The 20,757-nt window shown below is 43.2% G+C and overlaps 1 protein-coding gene across 2 annotated transcripts in view; it reads right to left on the reverse strand.

The window, feature by feature from the left end:
- Window positions 1-20,757, reverse strand: part of SLC23A3 (solute carrier family 23 member 3) — a 58,805-nt gene that overhangs the window by 9,146 nt on the left and 28,902 nt on the right. The window contains exons 8-12 of one of the 2 annotated variants that reach the window (XM_030209996.1): window positions 20,499-20,622; window positions 12,895-13,042; window positions 10,971-11,224; window positions 6,057-6,162; window positions 2,214-2,381 (exon numbers count right to left, since the gene is read on the reverse strand). In XM_030209996.1, the coding sequence (XP_030065856.1) occupies window positions 2,214-2,381; window positions 6,057-6,162; window positions 10,971-11,224; window positions 12,895-13,042; window positions 20,499-20,622 (800 nt within the window). The remainder of the gene's footprint in view (window positions 1-2,213; window positions 2,382-6,056; window positions 6,163-10,970; window positions 11,225-12,894; window positions 13,043-20,498; window positions 20,623-20,757) is intronic. The other variant, XM_030209997.1, reaches the window with a different exon arrangement.

A 20,757-nucleotide genomic window follows, 5' to 3' on the forward strand; every position in this document is an offset into this window, starting at 1 on the left:
ATACCACCACCGTGGAAAGCTACCTGTGGAGTACCTCAAGGATCACCATTATCACCAATACTCTTCAACATGATTTATTTATTTATTTATTTATTTGTTACATTTATACCCCACATTTTCCCACCTATTTGCAGGCTGAATGTGGCTTACATAATACCGTAAAGGCGTTCGCCAGTCAGTTAATAACAAATACAAGGTTATATTGTGGTCAAATGAGGTAGTTGTATGTCAGGCAGCATGAGGGTCGGAGGGAGTGAAGATTATGTATTGTCCAGTACGATTATTAGTTATGCTGTGTTGATGATTCCACTAGCAAAGTCCCTATCCAACCAAGGCTTCAACCCATTCATCGATGCAGATGACTTCACAATCTACATTCCCTTCAGTCATGACTTGAAAGACATATCCAATGAAATCAATGACGACCTGAACATCATGGACTCCTGGGCAAATTCATTCCAAATGAACACTGAAAAAACACACTGCCTCATCCTCTCATCTCAACATAACAGCCTAAAAATACTCGGCGTCACAACTGACCGCAACCTTACCCTTGAGAGCCAAGTAAAATCCGTAATAAAGAAAATGTTCTACTCAATGTGGAAACTTAAACGAATAAAACCTTTCTTCCAGATGGAAATCTTTCGAAACCTAATACAATCAATGGTCCTAAGCCATGCAGATTACTGCAACGCAATCTATGCAGGATGTAAACGTGCAAAAAAACTCCAGACCACCCAAAACACAGCTACCAGGCTGATATTTGGTAAATCACGCTTCAAAAGTGCTAAACCCCTCAGAGAAAAGCTGCACTGGCTCCCAATCAAAGAAAGGATCATCTTCAAAATCTGCACCTTTGTCCACAAAATTATCTACTGCGTAGTCCCAGGATACATGACAGACCTCATAGATCTACCAACCAGAAACAGAATCAGATCATCCTGATCATACCTAAACTTACATTACCCAAATTGCAAAGGACTTAAATACAAAACAACTTACGCATCCAGCTTCTCCTACGTAAGCGCACAACTATGGAATGAACTCCCAAAAGCTGTAAAAATAATCCATGACCATCTAAGCTTCAGAAAATCATTAAAAACCAACCTCTTCAAAAAGGCTTACCCCTCCGATCCAACGTAAATCCCCACACCCAGCGACACAGCACATCCAGTGATCGTACTGGACAATATACAATCTTAATTCCCTTCGACCTTCACGGTGCCTGACACACCTACCTCATTCGACCACAATACAACCTTGTATTTGTTATCACCCGACTGGCAAACACCTTTACGGTATTATGTAAGCCACATTGGGCCTGCAAATAGGTGGGAAAATGTGGGGTACAAATGTAACAAATAAATAAAATAAATAAGAAATAGCCAGCCATATCTGATGTGCAGACTCTACTACTACTACTATTTAGCATTTCTATAGCGCTACAAAGCATACGCAGCGCTGCACAAACATAGAAGAAAGACAGTCCCTGCTCAAAGAGCTTACAATCTAATAGACAAAAAATAAATAAAGTAAGCAAATCAAATCAAGACTCGGACGCCCTTTTCTAAATTTCTGCTCCACATGTCATAGGGAGACAGTTTAGAGTGAGAATTGAAACAGAGAGGGTGTCAGCAAGCTAACTGGACTTTAGTGCCCCCCCCTCCCCACTTACGTTTTAGCATTTTACAACCACTGGGCTCAATCATTCAAGGGCCGATGATCAGAAGCCAACGCGGGTGCCCCATGCTAGCGACAGCGTTTGCTCCTGCCCTTTCCTTTGTATGTTGTTCATAAACACTCGTTAGTACCAGAGCTGTTATGCAACGGCTTAACCACTGCGTGTTGGGATTTGTGGCATGGCTCAAAGTCAACCACCTGCTTATAAGAGCGCAGAAAACCATGAACATTAATCCACAATTGTGGGCAAAACAGTTTGCAATCTGGGGATAAAATTAGATGAGGGAGGCTCATTTTTCGGTTGGTTTAATGTTACAAGAGCAGAGCATCATTGATGAAGTTTAAGGGTATGGAAATCTGACCTTGGAGGATCACAGATTAGCCTGACCTTCTGCAGGACATCGATATTGAATATATTCTGTATGTTAACCCACAAATCTAATTACCGTAGTTTCAACAACCTGAAAGAACTAATCCATTCTGCATTATCACATTTGTCCCCCTTCCCCCCAGTAAAGTAGAGAACAGAGAACCTGTAGTGATGTGGTTGGGACTGGCGTTCAGCCATCGTGGGACCAGAAGTGCCATGAAGACAGTGAATCCAACAATGAAGACGTTCCTCCCCGAGTCTATATTTGTGTATTGGAAGTAGGAGATCCCTGCGCCAACGCTAACAGCGTGAGTCACGCACAACACACCACCTGAGGGAGGAAAACATGCTTCAGTTCTAAGCACCAGCAGCAGGCTGCCTGCCTTTCCCCGTGACAGTCACTTTTCCAGAAAGGTCCCCTATGTGCTGACCAAGCACAGGGAGGGTAACTTTCAGCAGATTTTACCCTGAGGAACTAAGTAGTTACCCAGATAAAACCAGTTGAGAATTGCATACCCTCCCCCCCCCCCCCCCCCCAACTGTTAAAAATCCATGCACAGCAAGTAAGGGGCCAATGCTCAAAAGCGAACACCAGCGCTAAAGGCAGTTAGCGCCAGACTGGCGCAGAATGTTAACGTGTGCGCCAAATTGTATTTAAATGCATTGAAATGACCGTTAATGAGGTCAGTCGGATTCCCTCCCAATGCTCAGACGGCAGCACAGAAACAAATACTGACCTTAATGCTAAAACCTTGCCACCAGCTCGGGGGTGGCATTGAAGATTTTCACGAGAAGATTTCTTCTCAGTTTGGCACATTAATTACCCAGGGGGGGTAATTCTATGTCTCTGTGCCTGTATGTGGTGCTTGACCCGTACAGGGAAGTAGGGATCAGCTCTACTCTGTAGAATATTAGCTTAAGCAGGTAGATACATGTGTGTGCTGTCTGGCAGCCGTAGAACTCCTATAAATGCTCGTGATTAAATGTCACACTCCGCCTGTGTGTGAATCCATCTGTCAATTATGCACAATTAAAGATATGTGCACAGTGGCAGAATAGCAGTGAAATTATTATTATTAATTTGGATTTCAGTAGTAGCTCAAGGTGAGTTACATTCAGGTTGTGGTGTTTATGCCATTAACATTTATAGAATTACCCCTAGATATCACTGCTGGAACTACTCTTCCCACAGAAATTCATTAGGGAATTTTGGGGTGGGGGGATTTCTTGTCTCTGGAATCCCTGGTCCTATCTGGAGGCATATTTTTGAACTTCACGTGTCTTCCTCGGTTCTTCCTCCACCCTAAGTCTGGGTCTGTTCCTTTGTTTGCTGAGATTTCTTTTATCCTCAGATTGGACATTTTCGAGTCCCTCTGTAGCTTTGAATAATTTCTTTTTAGCTTCGATTGGGTTTCCATGTTGCAATCTTATTTTAAGAATTACTTTGCCCTCTGGTGGTCAAATGAGATATTACATCCTACTTTCATCCTAATAACTTATCAATAGAAATCAAACAAAATAAAACATGGAAAAGAAAATAAGATGATACCTTTTTTTATTGGACATAACTTAATACATTTCTTGATTAGCTTTCGAAGGTTGCCCTTCTTCCTCAGATCGGAAATAAGCAAATGTGGTAGCAGATAGTATATATAAGAGAAACATCAAAGCATTACTTTGACAATCTGACAGAGTGGGAGGGTGGGGGTATGCATGGGGACATCAAAGCATTTCATTGATATTCTAACAGAATGGGTGTTGGTAGGTGAGAGGAGAGTAATAAACAGAGAAATAAACAGAGAAATACAGCTTATGTTTTATAATGAGTTAGAAAACCCAGATACTACTTACTACTACTTAACATTTCTAGAGCGCTACTAGGGTTACGCAGCGCTGTACAAAATAAACAGAGAAGGACGGTCCCTGCTCAAAGGAGCTTACAATCTAAAGAACGAAATGTCAAATTGGGCAGTCTAGATTTCCTGGGTAGAGGTGTAGAGGTTAGGTGCCGAAGGCGACGTTGAAGAGGTGGGCTTTAAGCAGAGATTTGAAGATGGGCAGGGAGGGGGCCTGGCGTATGGGCTCGGGGAGTTTGTTCCATGCGTGGGGTGAGGCGAGGCAGAAAGGGCGGAGCCTGGAGTTGGCGGTGGTGGAGAAGGGTACTGAAAGGAGGGATTTGTCTTGAGAGCAGAGGTTATGGGTAGGAACATAGTAACATAGTAACATAGTAGATGACGGCAGAAAAAGACCTGCATGGTCCATCCAGTCTGCCCAAGACAAACTCATATGTGTATACCTTACCTTGAATTGAATTTGTACCTGTCCTTTTCAGGGCACAGACCATATAAGTCTGCCCAGCAGTATTTCCCGCTTCCCAATCACCAGTCCCGCCTCCCAGCACCGGCTCTGGTACAGACCGTATAAGTCTGCCCTCCCCTATCCTCGCTTCCCAACCACCACCCCCTCTTTCCCCCACCTGCTCCGCCACCCAATTTCAGCTAAGCTTCTGAGGATCCATTCCTTCTGCACAGGATTCCTCTATGCCTATCCCACGCATGTTTGAACTCCGTTACTGTTTTCATCTCCACCACCTCCCGCGGGAGGGCATTCCAAGCGTTCACCACCCTCTCCGTGAAAAAATACTTCCTGACATCTTTGGGGAGATGAGGGTTGAGAGGTAAGGAGGGGCTGCAGATCGAGTACATCTGTAGGTTAGTAGCAGAAGCTTGAATTGAATGCGGTATCTGATCGGAAGCCAGTGAAGTGACCTGAGGAGAGGGGTGATATGAGTGTATCGGTTCAGGCGGAAGATGAGACGTGCAGCAGAGTTCTGAACGGACTGAAGGGGGGATAGGTGGCTAAGTGGGAGACCAGTGATGAGTAGGTTGCAGTAGTCAAGGCGAGAGGTAAAGATCCTTATTAAGTCCTGTTTGTTGGGTGTCAAAATATTCAATCATTCTTATTTCAAAGGTCTTATGTTCCTGTATTGTTTTAAAATTACCTTTCAGTATTCTTACTGTGAAATCACTGGTGCAGTGTTCTGGTCTTGTGAAGTGTTGGCCCACAGGGGTGGGGGCCTGACTGGCACCAGCTATTTTCATGTGATGTCTGTGTAGATTGAATCTTGTCTTAAGCATCTGGCCTGTTTCTCCAATATAGCATCCTTCGTTACATTTCTTACACTGAATGATATATACCACATTGGAAGATGAGCATGTAAAATAGTCCTTTATGTTGAATATTTTTCCTTTGTGAATGACTGTGGGGTCTTGTGAAATGTTTTGGCATAGTTTGCAGCTGGCTGTGTTACACGGAAACGTGCCCTTTTCTTTCTATCCTAATAGCTGTGACTATTTCTTTGATGTTCATATTTTGTAAATAAATTATTTGAACTTCAGTTTACATTGCATAACATATTTTATGCCCTTGGTTGTCTCCAGATGCCATGTTTGTCTTCTATTCTGGAGCACTCTGTGTGTTCTGCATTCATATCCCAGTTTCCAAGGAGAGGGAAGGCTGATAGGATCCCCCTGTGGATGTGAGCGTGCTTGCCCTTAGTAACGTTTGTGTTTGATTATTTGGGTTTACTGCCTTCTTCTTTATTGCAGTACAATGTTTATTATTTTTCTTGTAAACTACTTTACTGTCCATAGCAAAATGCAGAAAATCAAATCTAAACAACATGGAGAATGGAAATGTGCCATCCACACCTAATTTCAGCACATGAGGACTCTGATGGAGTGGAGGAAAGGGGTGGAGAGGGGGGGTTCAGATCCATATGAATGTCTGAATCATGAATGTACACATCTCTGAAACTGGGCTCCATTAGATCTAGTTGAAACAGTTGAGCAGCCCTCCTGAGTCCAATGAAAATGCATCTACATGAGGTTTCTGTGACTTTTTTGCTATTTTGATTTCCTACCTGAAAATAATGCTCGGTGTGTATTTATTCTAAATGTAAATTCTGTTTATTCTAAGATAGTAAATTCTTTATATGATTATTTACCATGGACAGCCAATGGGATGGTGGTAAGCAGCTCCGTCAGACGGGGGGACATTCCCAGTAACACACAGACCAAGGCACACAACTGCACAGAGTGACGCGAACCAGCCTGAACAGGGAAAAAATCTCAGCTTACAATGTTGCAGTGTAATCCGTGTCTCTCAGAACAATCATATAGGCAGTGATATGTCACAATCGCCAAACCACCAGCAAAAGATCACTGCAATATAAAAAGTGTATCACAGCAACCTAATACCACAGTTTCAATTTTCAGATACTGTTCATGTTTATTTATTTTTGTTACATTTGTACCCCGTGCTTTCCCACTCATGGCAGGCTCAATGCAGCAGGCAATGGAGGGTTAAGTGACTTGCCCAGAGTCACAAGGAGCTGCCTGTGCCGGGAATCAAACTCAGTTCCTCACTTCCCCAGGACCAAAGTCCACCACCCTAACCACTATGCCACTCCTCCCTGTTTCGTTTCTCATCTGGTTTAAAGTCTCCTTAGTATGTGTGCTTGTTGACCTATCTTAATGGAATTCTGCTTCCACCACCCTAACCACTAGGCCACTGTTCCTGTTGAAACTATAAATAGTTCTGCTTGAACACCTTCTGCACTTCCTCACCTACCCCCGAGACTTGCAACCCCTACACTGCAACAGGTATCATCATTTAATTACTGAGGGGCTTCAGACACAGCTTCGGATAAGATACTAGTGCTCAGAGTGAGCAGGAACTTAAGCAGCTTCAGCATCTCACAAGTGCCTCACTAACACTAATTCTGTAGTTGCTGTGACAAACTCATGATTAAAATCCCAAAGTGTCTATTTTTGATGGTCAATAAATATAAATATATATGTTTTTCCCAAGTCCATCTTAATAATGGCTTATGGACTTTTCTTTTAGGAAATTATCCAAACTTTGTTTAAACTCTGCTAAGCTAACTGTGCTTTTACTACATTCTCTGGCAACGAATTCCAGAGTTTAATTACACTCTGAATGAAGAAATATTTTCTCTGATTAGTTTAAAATTTACTATTTTGTAGCTTCATCGCGTGCCCCCTAGTCATAGTATTTTTAGAAAGAGGAAACAACGATTCACGTCTACCCATTCCACTCCACTCATTATTTTATAGACCTCTATCATATCTCCCCTCAGCCGTCTTTTCTCCAAGCTCAAGAGCCCTAGATGCTTCAGCCTTTCCTCATAGGGAAGTCGTCCCATGCCCTTTATCATTTTCATCACTCTTCTCTGTACCTTTTCTAATTATGCTATATCTTTTTTGAGATACAGTGACCAGAATTGCACACAGTATTCGAGGTGTGGTCGTACCATGGAGCAATACAACGGCATTATAACATTGTTTATGTTTACTAAAAAGTTTGATATACTGCCTCACTTCAAGAGATTTCAAAGCAGTTTACGATATTAAAATAGGACAATAAATACAAGGAAGCAGAATTCCATTAAGATAGGTCAACAAGCACACATACTAAGGAGACTTTAAACCAGATGCGAAACAAAACAGGTAGCCAGTGAAGTTTCATCAAAAGGGGGAGGGTAATAAGTTGGAAGCATTTTGCACCGAGGAGGAGACGACAGGCAGAATTTTGCAGAATTTGGAGTCGGCGTGGTTAGAATTGGGGTAACCCCCCCCTCTGAAGGGACACCACCTTGTAAGTGGTGGAGGGGCTTCCGTGTTTCAATGACTTAGAGGGCTATGCTGAAGAGTTACCCATATCAGACAGGCCTCTGAGGAGAAACCAGACAAAGAGTGTCCCAAACTGGAGGATCCAAGATGGCGTCGAGGGAGGACGTACTTTAGTTGAGTTCCCGTGTTACACCAGAATACCTGAAGAAGTAGGCGTGCTCCCCAGAGAATGGGGAAGAAAAAAGGCAAAGCCTTGGTGTTGTCCTCCTCGAACATGGCTGGGGTTCCCACCACTTCTCAGTCTACTTTGGAGAAATTCGGGGTCATAACGTCAGAGATATCGGTTCCTGCTTTGGGGAACAGCAAGGCTTTATCGCCGAATCTCAGTGGAGAGGGAGTGACTTTGAGTCCCCCTGTTGGCATGACCTCTCCAAGACCCGGAAACAGTAACACTTCGCTATGGAGGTCGACAGTGGAAACGCCCGAAGTGGGTTAGGATTCTCACGCGGTCCGAGGAGGTCCTGGCGCAGCATTGACTCCGGATAATAAACCAACTGGAGGATTGGAGAGTGAGCTCTTTTCCCCGAAGATATCTGGAGCGGTTTCTGTGGAGAAATTGGATCTGGTGAAGCCAATAATGTCACAATGGACGTACTATGGGAAGTGCTGCAGAGTGTGAATAACTCTCTTCTTCAGATGTCAAAAATTGTTTAGGAATAAATATGTGATTATATCAATACTTATCTAACAAAGTGGAAGTCCAAGATATAAAAATAGAGACTTTGATTACGGAAATGGTTTCTCTAGGAAATCAGTTAATCTAGTAATGAAGGACAGTCATGTTTCTTGTAAAAAAGTGGAACTTCTGGAGAACCAATTAAGGAAAAATAACTTGAGAATTATAAATCTTCCTAAAATACCCTATATATAGAGTTATATTACTAGTGACTTTTGCCTTTGCTTTAGATAGGAACAATGTTTTGAAATTGTATTTCCGATACATGGCTGATAGTTTTTTGGGTTCAAAGATAAATGTAATTTCTTGGGTTCAACAAATAAGTAATAAGGAAATAAAACACTTACAAAGGAATCGCTCTAGGAAGATCCCACCTAGGGCAATGATTCTTGGCTTAAAAGCCAAGAGTTCACACCTCCTAGTCTGCGATTCCCTTGATATATCAGGAAATATATTTATCTTTGAACCCAAAAAACTATCAGCCATGTATCGGAAATACAATTTCAAAACATTGTTCCTATCTAAAGCAAAGGCAAAAGTCACTAGTAATATAACTCTCTATATAGGGTATTTTAGGAAGATTTATAATTCTCAAGTTATTTTTCCTTAATTGGTTCTCCAGAAGTTAAGAGTTTGTGGAGTTAAAAGAACAGATGAAGAACCCTCTGCAGCAACTTCCTTTAGTTACCACTGTACTGGCTGCAATTACCGATTAACCTTCCTTCCTCAGAAAATATGAATTTGTAAGATTAACCACGTGGTGTTTTTCTTATTTTCTTTGAGATTGTTTTCCTGATCTTGGATCCCCCAATAGTGGACAATTATATATATTGTTGAAAGGAAATGTTTTTTCTTTTTCCTTATATTAATTTCTGTTTTTCCTTACATTTACATGATAAATGTGAATGTAATTAAGTAAAATGATAAATAAAAAAAATTAAAAAAAAAAAAAAGAATTGGGGTAACCCAGCATAAACAGTATTACAATCATCCAGCCGGGACATAATGAATGCATGGATCAATATATGCAGTGAAGTAAAATTGAGAAAACACTTTATTGAATGAAGTCAATGCAACCAAAAGAATCCTTTTTTTACAACTTGGGATATTTGCTTATCGAAGCAAAGGGCAGAATCAATAATGACCCCCAGGTAGCGAAAGGAATCAACGGGTGTGATAGTTATGATAGTTATGATAGTGGTGCAGTTGGTTTGTTTAGTGTCCCAGTGATCCAGCATGTGGTGGTTTTGGCAGGGTTAAAGACAGGTTTATGGGATACTAACCAGTCAGAAAGGGATGAAAGCGCAGTTTGCAGACAAGTGAGATTGGGAGAAAAAGGGGAGGTAGGAAAGATTAAGAGAATGTCATCAGTGTAAATAAAGAAACAGATTTTATGATCTTGTAAGAAGTTGGTTAGCGGGCTGATGAAAATATTAAATAACAATGGAGAAAGTACTGAACTCTGAGGAGCACAATGTATGGATACCGTCTGCGAACAGAATACAGAAAACACTCGGTTTGAAAGGAAAGGCCAAAACCAAGCAAGAGTGAGGTTAGACAGACCGATGGACTGAAGTCAAGCGATAAGGAGGGCATGATCTGTAAGATCAAATGGACAGATAAGTTTAATGAGACCAAAAGAGCAATATTGCCCTTCTCCAGCATGGAATGCAACTTGCTGTTTAAAGGGTCAAAGTACTTTCAGTACTATGGTTTGCTCTGAACCCATCTAGGACGTAATATACCAGTGTGATCAATGTGAGAGAGAAGCTGATCAAAGACTATTTTCTTGGTGATTTGAGGTTGGGTGGTCGTTTGCGGGATCCGACCTGTCAAAACTGGGATTCTTAAGAACTGGGTGCACTACAGGAAGCTCTCATCGTTGGGGGACTTTGCCCGATGTAAGGCTCAAAATAATCAGGTGGAGAAGTAACGACAGCAGACCATGGTGCTGGATCTTGTACCAGCTACAAGGAAAGGGATCCAACGGTGAAGTCGCAAGATGAATATGCTTGATAGTATTTTTCTAGCACTGTCAAAAATGAGACTGTAAAATTAGATGAAAAGGAGGAGTGGGTGGGGTCAGCAGAAACAGAAGAGACTGATGATGTCAAACAAGAAGAGGGGGTAGGAGTATGATTAGAAGATGCCAACCGATGTAGATTTTTTTATTTTATCCTGAAAGTATAAAGCCAGGTAATCGGCCAAAGGAAAAGCCTGATCCCATTGAGTAGAGTTGTTATATGTCTGCTCTGATACTAAATGAAACAATTTCTGTGAAGGGTTATTAGAATCACTAATAGTCTGATGTAGACTGATCTTTCCTCCAATGCCTCTGTGCAGTGGGTGAATGTGTAGATTTCCCTTAGTGCAGGGATATGAGAGGTTTCTATCTGTACAGACCTCAGTTGAGTTAGGCATGTAGATACACTCATATCTCATGGGAAGGAAAAGGGAGGGCGCATACCCCCTTTCACTCTCCTTACCCCCAAACACAAGTTCAAGCAGTGGGCCGAGGTTCTTACTTTACCTTGGTCAATCCAATTGCTCCGACATTGGGAACACTGCAGGCTGCTCCAGAGACGCTCCCCAGAATCCCAGACAGCAGATTGCCAACAGCTTCCATGCAGATCCCACGATTACAGGCGTGCCGGGGAATTGGAGGAGCTTGCTGTACACGGCTACACAATACATAGCACCCCAAAGAGTTGATGCTGGAAGCGATAGCCAGGACTGTGCCCATGGACAGAGCCCGAACATTGAGCAGTGGCCATCCTCCCTCACCTACAAGAAACATTCAGCAAGACAACATCATGCTCGTGGTCCGAACATGTGTAAGAAAGCATGTGTTAAACCCAAGATCTGCTACACAGAACTGACATGCCTGCATTAACGGAGCTCATGTGGCGGACAGTTACCCCTTCTACTCCAGTTCTGACTTTTTTAAAAGCCATCCTAGTATACAGACCATGCTTTTCATCTCCCCTGGCCACTATGCTTACATAAGTACATAAGTATTGCCATACTGGGAAAGACCAAAGGTCCATCGAGCCCAGCATCCTGTTTCCAACAGTGGCCAATCCAGGTCACAAATACCTGGCAAGATCCCAAAAATGTACAAAACATTTTATACTGCTTATCCCAGAAATAGTGGATTTTCCCCAAGTCAATTTAATAATGGTCTAGGGACTTTTCCTTTAGGAAGCCGTCAAAACTTTTTTTACACTCCGCTAAGCCAACCACCTTTACCACATTCTCTGGCAACGAATTCCAGAGTTTAATTACACGTTGAGTGAAGAAACATTTTCTCTGATTCATTTTAAATTTACTACATTGTAGCTTCATCGCATGCCCCCTAATCCTAGTATTTTTGGAAAGCGTGAACAGACGCTTCACATCTACCCGTTCAACTCCACTTATTATTTTATAGACCTCTATCATATCTCCCCCTGAACCGCCTTTTCTCCACGCTGAAGAGCCCTAGACGCTTCAGCCTTTCTAATTCCACTATATCTTTTTTGAGATACGGTGACCAGAATTGAACACAATATTCGAGGTGCGGTCGCACCATGGAGCGATACAAAGGCATTATAACATCCTCATTTTTATTTTCCATTCCTTTCCTAATAATACCTAACATTCTATTTGCTTTCTTAGCCACAGCAGCACACTGAGCAGAAGGTTTCAACGTATCATCAACGACGACACTTAGATCCCTTTCTTGGTTCATGACTCCTAACGTGGAACCTTGCTTGATCTCACTCACTGATAGAAAGAACGATTAGAGAGTGAGGCCTGGCTGGTACTGGGTGAAGAGCCAGATGAGGTTTCTTGTGTAAATGAAGTGCTCCTCAGGGGTAAGTTTAAGGCAAAGTCAGTCTTTGGATAACCCTCATACCCCATTTCCATCCTTTGAGAAGATAAATCAGAGCAAAATGCCTCTGGTTTACATACAGTCTGATTTTTGTGACCTCTGCGTTTTTTATAGTGGGGTTGAAAATGTGGAATGCGTTACCCTTTCATATTCAGGAGCTTCAAACAGAAAAAGAATTTAAGACAGCGTTAAAAACCTTTCTTTTTGATCAGTCTTGTGGTACAAACTTAGCTGATAATTGTTGAACAATATGAGTTGCATTATGTATTTGTATAAACCAGGCTGATTTGAGATTTTTTTTATCTTATCTAATTGTTTGTGTATTGTAATAAGTTCTTTTATTATGTGTGTTTCTTGTACTCCACTTAGAATTTAAGATAATGCGGAATATAAATATTTGCAAATAAATAAATAAAGTTACTGCAAACATTTCTTCCTCTGTCTCTTGTGTCAAAGATTTGTCAGTAAGTGTGTGATGCTTATAATATAGCATCTGTTCCAAAATTCAGACTTCCCCTCAACTTCTCTTACTGCACTAATATACCAAGCATTTTCTCCTGTGCCTCGAAGCCTCAAATACCTGGATAGGGGACTTTGATCCAAGGAGAAGGGAGTGTGCTGTTCTCTGCAGTCAACCACCCGATGGTGAGGCCTTTCGATTCGGTTTCTATGCCAAGATGATTCAGGATGCCGTGGACGATCCAGATGCAGGAAATAGGCAGCAACATCTGTAGGAGCAGTACAAAAAAAGACAGAAGAGGAGGCAAGGGGTTATGGTGTCATCTGACCGCTGATGACCAACACAGCACGTCACCAGCCTCCTATTCCACAGATGAATGCATTTTTATTTCTAGATCCAGGAAACCAATAGAAAAAAAGCAGGTCTAGCCACCAGATTTCACTTGGACCCCTAATTAGTAGCTTATCTGTGGCAGAAGAAGCTCCAGTGAGTCCAAAAACCTAAAATAGGTTTGAAATAAGGGAAAGGTTCCACAGCAAGACAATCTAGAAATTAGGGAACCTGAGGAAAGGAGGGTCAGCCTCTGAAAATTACTCAAGAAATGTATGAAGTTATTCCAGTAACATGTGGGGAAAGCATGCAGCATGACAATGTGTGCAGACAAAACATTTCCACTTCATTTTCAGATTTTTTTGGACTTTGACCCAATTTCGGGCATTTTTTTGAGTTTGTTTCAGTGCCTTTGCATTTAATGGTATGTATGTTAGTTTGTAGGTTAACACACATTGAATCAATTTTGCATACTCTAAGGGGCCCTTTACCTACGCTGCGGTAAGTTTTTGTACTGACCACACTATAAATGTAAAACAAAGTGCAGTAACTGCAAAGCCTGTGTGTAAATACAGGAGACATGGAGGGGCATAAACGAAAGGAATGCCCAAGTTCTGCTGAGGACGTCCTTGCAAAACGTCCCGGTGGAGGAGCGGGGAAACCCGTATTATCGAAACAAGATGGACGTCTATCTTTCGTTTCGATAATAGGGTCGGGGATGCCCAAATCTTGAAATTTAGGTCGTCCTTAGAGATGGTTGTTCCTAGACTTGGTCGTTTCTGATTTTTGGCGATAATGGAAACTAAGGACGCCCATCTCAGAAACGACCAAATGCAAGCCCTTTGGTCATGGGAGGAGTATTCGTAGTGCACTGGTCCCCCTGACATGCCAGGACACCAACTGGGCACCCTAGGGGGCACTGCAGTGGACTTCAGAAATTGCTCCCAGGAATATAGCTCCCTTACCTTGGGTGCTGAGCCCCCCAAAACCCACTACCCACCACTGCATACCACTACCACAGCCCTTATGGGTGAAGGGAGCACCTAGATGTGGGTACAGTGGGTTTGTGGTGGGTTTTGGAGGGCTCACATTTACCACCACAAGTGTAACAGGTAGGGGGGCTGGGCCTGGGTCCGCCTGCCTGAAGTGCACTGCACCCACTAAAACTGCTCCAGGGACCTGCATACTGCTGTGATGGACCTGAGTATGACATTTGAGGCTGGCACAAAATATTTTTAAAGATGTTTTTTTTGAGGGTGGGAGGGGGTTAGTGACCACTGGGGAAGTAAGGGGAGGTCATCCCCAATTCTCTCTGGTGGTCATCTGGTCAGTTCAGGCACCTTTTTGTGGCTTGGTCATAAGAAAAACAGGACCAGGTAAAGTCATCCAACTGCTCGTCAGGGACGCCCTTTTTTTTCCATTATGGGTCGAGGACACCCATGTGTTAGGCACTCTCAAGTCCCACCTTCGCTACACCTCCGACACGCCCCCATGTCCTTTGGTCATCCCTGCGACGGAAAGCAGTTGGGGACGCCCAAAATCGGCTTTCGATTATGCCGATTTGTGAGACCCTGTGAGAAGGACGCCCATCTTCCAATTTGTGTCACAAGATGGGCATCCTTCTCTTTCAAAAATAAGCCTGATAGCCTCATCTGCCCTGTGTTTACCACACAGGGACCACGTTACATGCATTCACAAACTATTGAAATAGACATGAAGAAGTCACTGCTTGTCCTGGAGTTGGTAGCATGGAACCTTGCTACTCTTTGGGGTTCTGGAATCTTGTTACTCTTTGGGATTCTGGAATCTTGTTACTCTTTGGGATTCTGCCAGGTGCTTGTGACCTGGATTGGCCACTGATGGACACAGGATACTGGGCTAGATGGACCTTCCCCTGGCTGCCTCCTGCTCAGGCGACCATCACGCCAAGGCCAGATCCACTAGGTTTGATCTTTTATGTGTGACCAAGACTTAAATGTGAGATGAGGAGGGGGAAGTGGCAAATTTATTGTGCCCTGGGGGTTTTCATTTTTTTTTTTTGCAGGAAGGGGGTCTTAGGGAGGGACAGGGCCAGGGGGTTGAATATGATTGCTCATCTGCATTTCAAATTTATGAAATTAGATGGGTTTGTATCTTCAGCAATTTAGATGTTGTTGGTTCAGTCTAAAGTGGAACATCTTTGGGAGCATTGCAGGAGTTGGTTGAGTTGATAATAAACGTGTAAAGTTCATTATCCACAATTGTTGGTTTTAGGAGATTTTAACTTGGGTTTATTAGGGGTTCAGTTGGGAACTTTTTCAATGTGATGTCTAATTTAAGATTTGTGCAGCTAGTATGACAGATAGCACATCAGGCGGGGAACATTTTAGACAATCTTTGTCCTGGATTAGGTGCGGGGCAGCTAAAGGGGTTGGGTTGACCAGTAGCAAGTTCAGGTTCTGCCTGTTCTTTGGACATAGCATTTTGTGCTTAAAATCAGTGGTGTGCTGGAGCGAGCTCTCATCACCTTGCGAGAACCGGTTGCTGAACTTTTAAGAATTCTGTTAAAATAGGCACCCTGTGACTACTTTAACAGACAGCACCCAAATTGTGGTCTTAGTCCCCCAGTGGAGGAGTAGCCTAGTGGTTAGTGCAGTGGACTTTGATCCTGGGGAATTGGGTTCAATTCCCACTGCAGCTCCTTGTGACTCTGGGCAAGTCACTTAACCCTCCATTGCCCCTGGTACAAAATAAGTACCTGAATATATGTAAACTGCTTTGAATGTAGTTGCAAAAACCACAGAAAGGCAGTTGAATAATATTATTATTGGGTCCCAGGCCTGACTTTGGGTCAGGATTTAAAATGAGATAAAAACTTACAAGCCTGTGTCTCTGACTTGAACTTCTGTGTTGCTCAAAGGCATACAAGCTATTGGGTCACTGCAGAAAAAAACAACAGAAAACCACAAGGGTGGGGGTCTAACTGACAGGGTAACATTATTTAGCAACATGGTGGCCACAGATGTGTTAGTAAAAAATATAGTACAAAATGGCTCCTCAGGAAGATGTAGCAATATGGTGGTAACAGATGGTCTTGAAAAACAACAAAGATGGCTTCATGGGAAGACGACCAGGTGGTGTTTTGTGGAAGATGTGGTCAAAAATGTAGAAATGAGGGGTCTTGCAAGAACATGACTTAATCTTCCAGTAAGGGGTGGTCTTTTGCTAGCTTTTCCAGTAAACAATCGTTACAATAGCCAATCAGTGTTAACTATGACATTAACATAGATCCAATCAGGTGTGCTTACTGTCATATTACCTGTATCCTGAGTCAGGGCCGCCGAGAGGGGGGGGGGGACAAAATGGCCCGGACCTCCGGGGGGGGGCCCGCCACCGCCGCAGTCCAGCCTGCCCGCCCTCTGTCGCTCCCTGGCATTGAACTTAAGCGCCTCACCTTCGAAAGCACAGCAAGCAGCGGCAGACCACTCCTTCCTTCCATGTCCCGCCCTCGCCTGATGTAACTTCCGTGAGGGCAGGACACGGAAGGAAGGAGTGGTCTGCCGCTGCTTGCTGTGCTTTCAAAGGTGAGGTGCTTAAGGTCAGTGCAGAGGATCTAGGGGTGGAGAGAGGTGGAGCCTGACGACCTCGGGTGGGGGGGCCTTGTCCCGGGCCTGGCCCAGTCTCTCAGCAGCCCTGTCCTGAGTGGACCTATAAAAATTAGTGTACTTCCTACTTCAAGCCAGAGAGACAGTTAAGCTGCTCTCTCCTGCGAGAAACCAATGACCAGTATCTGAATTGGCAAAGTAATCCAATTGCTTTCTCACAGATAGCATTGAGCCGTTTATATTTACTAATTGGCTTTGAGTAGTGAAATATAACATTAAAGACTCAGGCCCAGAAAACTATATTTCCATAACCAATTGAGTTGTATTTCTCATCACATATGGTGTTCATTCCCTTAATAACCAAACGAACGGAAGGGATGGTAACCAAACAACTCACAAACTATTTAAACAAATTCTCAATACTACACGACTCCCAGTCAGGATTCCGGTCTAACCACAGTACGGAAACGGTACTAGTTACTCTCATGAATAAATTTAAACAAATGATTGCAACTGGCAAAAACATACTACTTCTACAATTTGATATGTCTAGCGCCTTCGACATGGTTGATCATGGAATACTACTACACATCCTCGAGTACTTCGGAATTGGAGGCAATGTTCTTAATTGGTTCAAGGGGTTCCTAACCACACGATCATATCAAGTGACATCTAATTCGACTACATCAGCTACATGGACACCTGAATGCGGAGTTCCACAGGGATCCCCCTCTCACCGACCTTATTCAACTTAATGATGATACCCTTGGCGAAACTACTATCAAACCAAAACCTTAACCCATACATATACGCAGACGACGTAACGATCTACATCCCATTTAAACAAGATTTAAAGGAAATTTCCAATGACATCAACCAAAGCCTACATATCATGCACACATGGGCGGACGCATTTCAGCTGAAACTTAATGCAGAAAAAACCCAATGCCTAATACTCACCTCGCAACATAACACAAACAAATTCACCAACATTAACACACCAAAACTGAATCTTCCAATTTCGGACACCCTAAAACTCCTTGGAGTCACCATTGATCGACACTTAACACTTGAGAGTCATGCGAAAAACACAACCAAGAAGATGTTCCACTCAACGTGGAAATTAAAAAGAGTAAGACCTTTCTTCCCAAGGACCGTCTTCTGCAACCTGGTACAATCAATGGTACTCAGTCATCTAGATTACTGCAATGCACTCTACGCTGGCTGCAAAGAGCAAATAATCAAGAAACTTCAGACAGCTCAGAACACTGCAGCAAGACTCATAGTCGGTAAAACAAAATACAAAAGTGCCAAACCCCTGCGAGAAAAGCTACACTGGCTCCCACTCAAAGAACACATCACATTCAAAACATGCACCCTAGTTCACAAAATCATTCACGGAGATGCCCCAGCCTACATGTCAGACCTCATAGACTTACCACCCAGGAATGCCAAAAAATCATCCCGCACATTCCTTAATCTTCACTTCCCCAACTGTAAAGGTCTAAATACAAACTAATGCATGCGTCAACCTTTTCATACCTGAGCACACAATTCTGGAACGTGCTGCCGCGCAACTTAAAAACGATCTATGAACTAATTAACTTCCGCAAACTACTGAAGACCCATCTGTTTAACAAGGCATACCACAAAGATCAACAAATATGAACTCCTATACATATATCCAGAATTGCCTTACAATATTTGCTTGTTAAACTACTATCATGTTTTATCATTATCATGTTACCCAATATCCTTCTGCTATACTAAATGTATATCTTCTTCTATATTTCCACTATTCATGATGTATTGTAAGCCACATTGAGCCTACAAAGAGGTGGGAAATGTGGGATACAAGTGCAATAAATAAATAAATAAATACTTACAGAGCAATGGATAATTGTAATCATACTTGGTGGCTAAGAAAATAAAAGTGTCTGATTGATAACTCATATCTACTATTCTCCCCTGCTTGCTTTCTCCTTAACTATTCAGAGTAAAGTGCACAACTCTGATAATTAAGGAGTTCAGATAAACGAGGTGAATATATTAAGAGCAGCCTTGGGAATTTCCTATGTTCGGGATACCTCCAGTTGGTCTGGGGTGTCCCGAGGACTGGAAATAACCCATAAAAATATACACAGTATATCAAGTCCCATTTCCCTTTCCCTATTTGAGATTCTACATGGAATGTTGCTACTATTGAGATTCTGTTGCTACTATTTGAGATTCTACATGGAATGTTGCTATTCCACTAGCAACATTCCATGCAGAAGCCTGCCCTTGCAGATCAGCAACGCGGCCGCACAGGCTTCTCTTTCTGTGAGTCTGACGTCCTGCACATACGTGCAGGACGTCAGACTCACAGAAGCCAAAGCCTGCGTGGCCGCATTAGTGATCTGCAAGGGCAGGCTTCTGCATGGAATGTTGCTAGTGGAGGAGTAGCCTAGTGGTTAGTGCAGTGGACTTTGATCCTGGGGAACTGAGTTCGCTTCCCACTGCAGCTCCTTGTGACTCTGGGCAAGTCACTTAACCCTCCATTGCCCCTGGTACAAAATAAGTACCTGAATATATGTAAACCGCTTTGAATGTAGTTGCAAAATACCTCAGAAAGGCAGTATATCAAGTCCCATTTCCCTTCCCTCCTGAACTCCCTTTCACCTTGCTGGCAGAGATGCCGGGCCCTACCAGCCCAATAAAGAGCCTGCCACACTGCTCCCCGCTGCTTGTTTCTGGTTCTAAGCAGGAGGCCGAGACTTCTTGCGAATGCTCTGACCGTGCACGAGATGTACTGGATGGACCGTACAGGTCTTTATCTGCCGTCATTTACTATGTTACTATGTCCCGGAGTGCTGCTCAGATCCAGAAACAAGCAGTGTGGCAGGTTATTTATTGGGCTGGTGGGGCTGAGGGGGGGGGGGGAGAGAGAGGGGCATGCGTTGCCTTCATCCAGTCCAACCCTGCCCCCCCCCCCCCAAATTGCAGGGCTGGCAATGCCTGGAGAGAGAGCCCATTGTTAAAGTTTTACCAACACACCACTGCTTAAAATGAAGGTTGGGCTGAGGAGTAAGAAGGTTCTATCTAGGAGAAATGTTTGCGATGTTGGTCATCTGGATGTTCCACGTTTTGCAGAGGAGTTGAAAAAGTTGGATGGTGATGTCAGAAGTGTGGATCTTGAGATGGCATCTATTGTAGAGAGGGATGAGTTGAATGCGCTTGTTAAGACTTTTGTGTTTTTGAAATTGATTAGAATGAAAGAAGGTTGTTCAAGGAGGAGTTAAGAGAGAGGAAGAGGAAGGTGAGAGGAAAGGATCAAGGGTGACGGAACTGTAGGTCATGGGCTGCAGAGTTGTGTGTATCAATACAGAATGTAAATTTTGAACGCTATAGGGTGATTCTTTGAGGCCTGACTTGAGGAACTGGGTGATCAATGCTGCTGAGATTTTAACGATTGTTGGTTCTCCTAACTCAGCGTCTCCAGGTGAGGGGCAGTGGCTCTATTACTTGGATCTTGCATCACCCTCCCCCTCCCCCTTTCAGAGAACGCTCTTTTGGGAGAGAATGATAAGCTAGTCGGTGCAATGCATCCTATTATCTCTGTACTGGACCCTCGGCTAGACAGGTCAGTGATTGCTCACCATCACCATTGAATACACTGAATTATACAATTAATGTGTTATTGTTCAGGGTGGGAGGGGGGTTTCCCCAATCTTTGAAAACTGCAGCAATAGGACCATTTTTTAACAAATTTAACTTTGATCCTCCAAACCAGAAAGAAAGAAAAACAAAAAACAGTCAATCACACTGTACCGAAAACATACGGAAGGCTGGGAAATACATCTTCAGCGTAAAACCCTTCCACCGTTTCCATGTCCAGAGAGGAAGGTAAAAAGAACGCAGGTTCTGGGACAGCAGCACCATCAGAACGATCAGGCTAGGAGAGAAGGACAAAGCAGAGGCTTTCTACCGGGCCGACATGAAGCTCAGTGCAAACATACCACAACGTTCCTTCCTAGCCTAGAACATGTGTCACTTGCAGAGAAGCGGATCTTGTGCTTCTAAGAAACCA

Source organism: Microcaecilia unicolor, chromosome 7, assembly GCF_901765095.1.
Source record: "Microcaecilia unicolor chromosome 7, aMicUni1.1, whole genome shotgun sequence".
NCBI classification, from domain to species: Eukaryota; Metazoa; Chordata; class Amphibia; order Gymnophiona; family Siphonopidae; genus Microcaecilia; species Microcaecilia unicolor.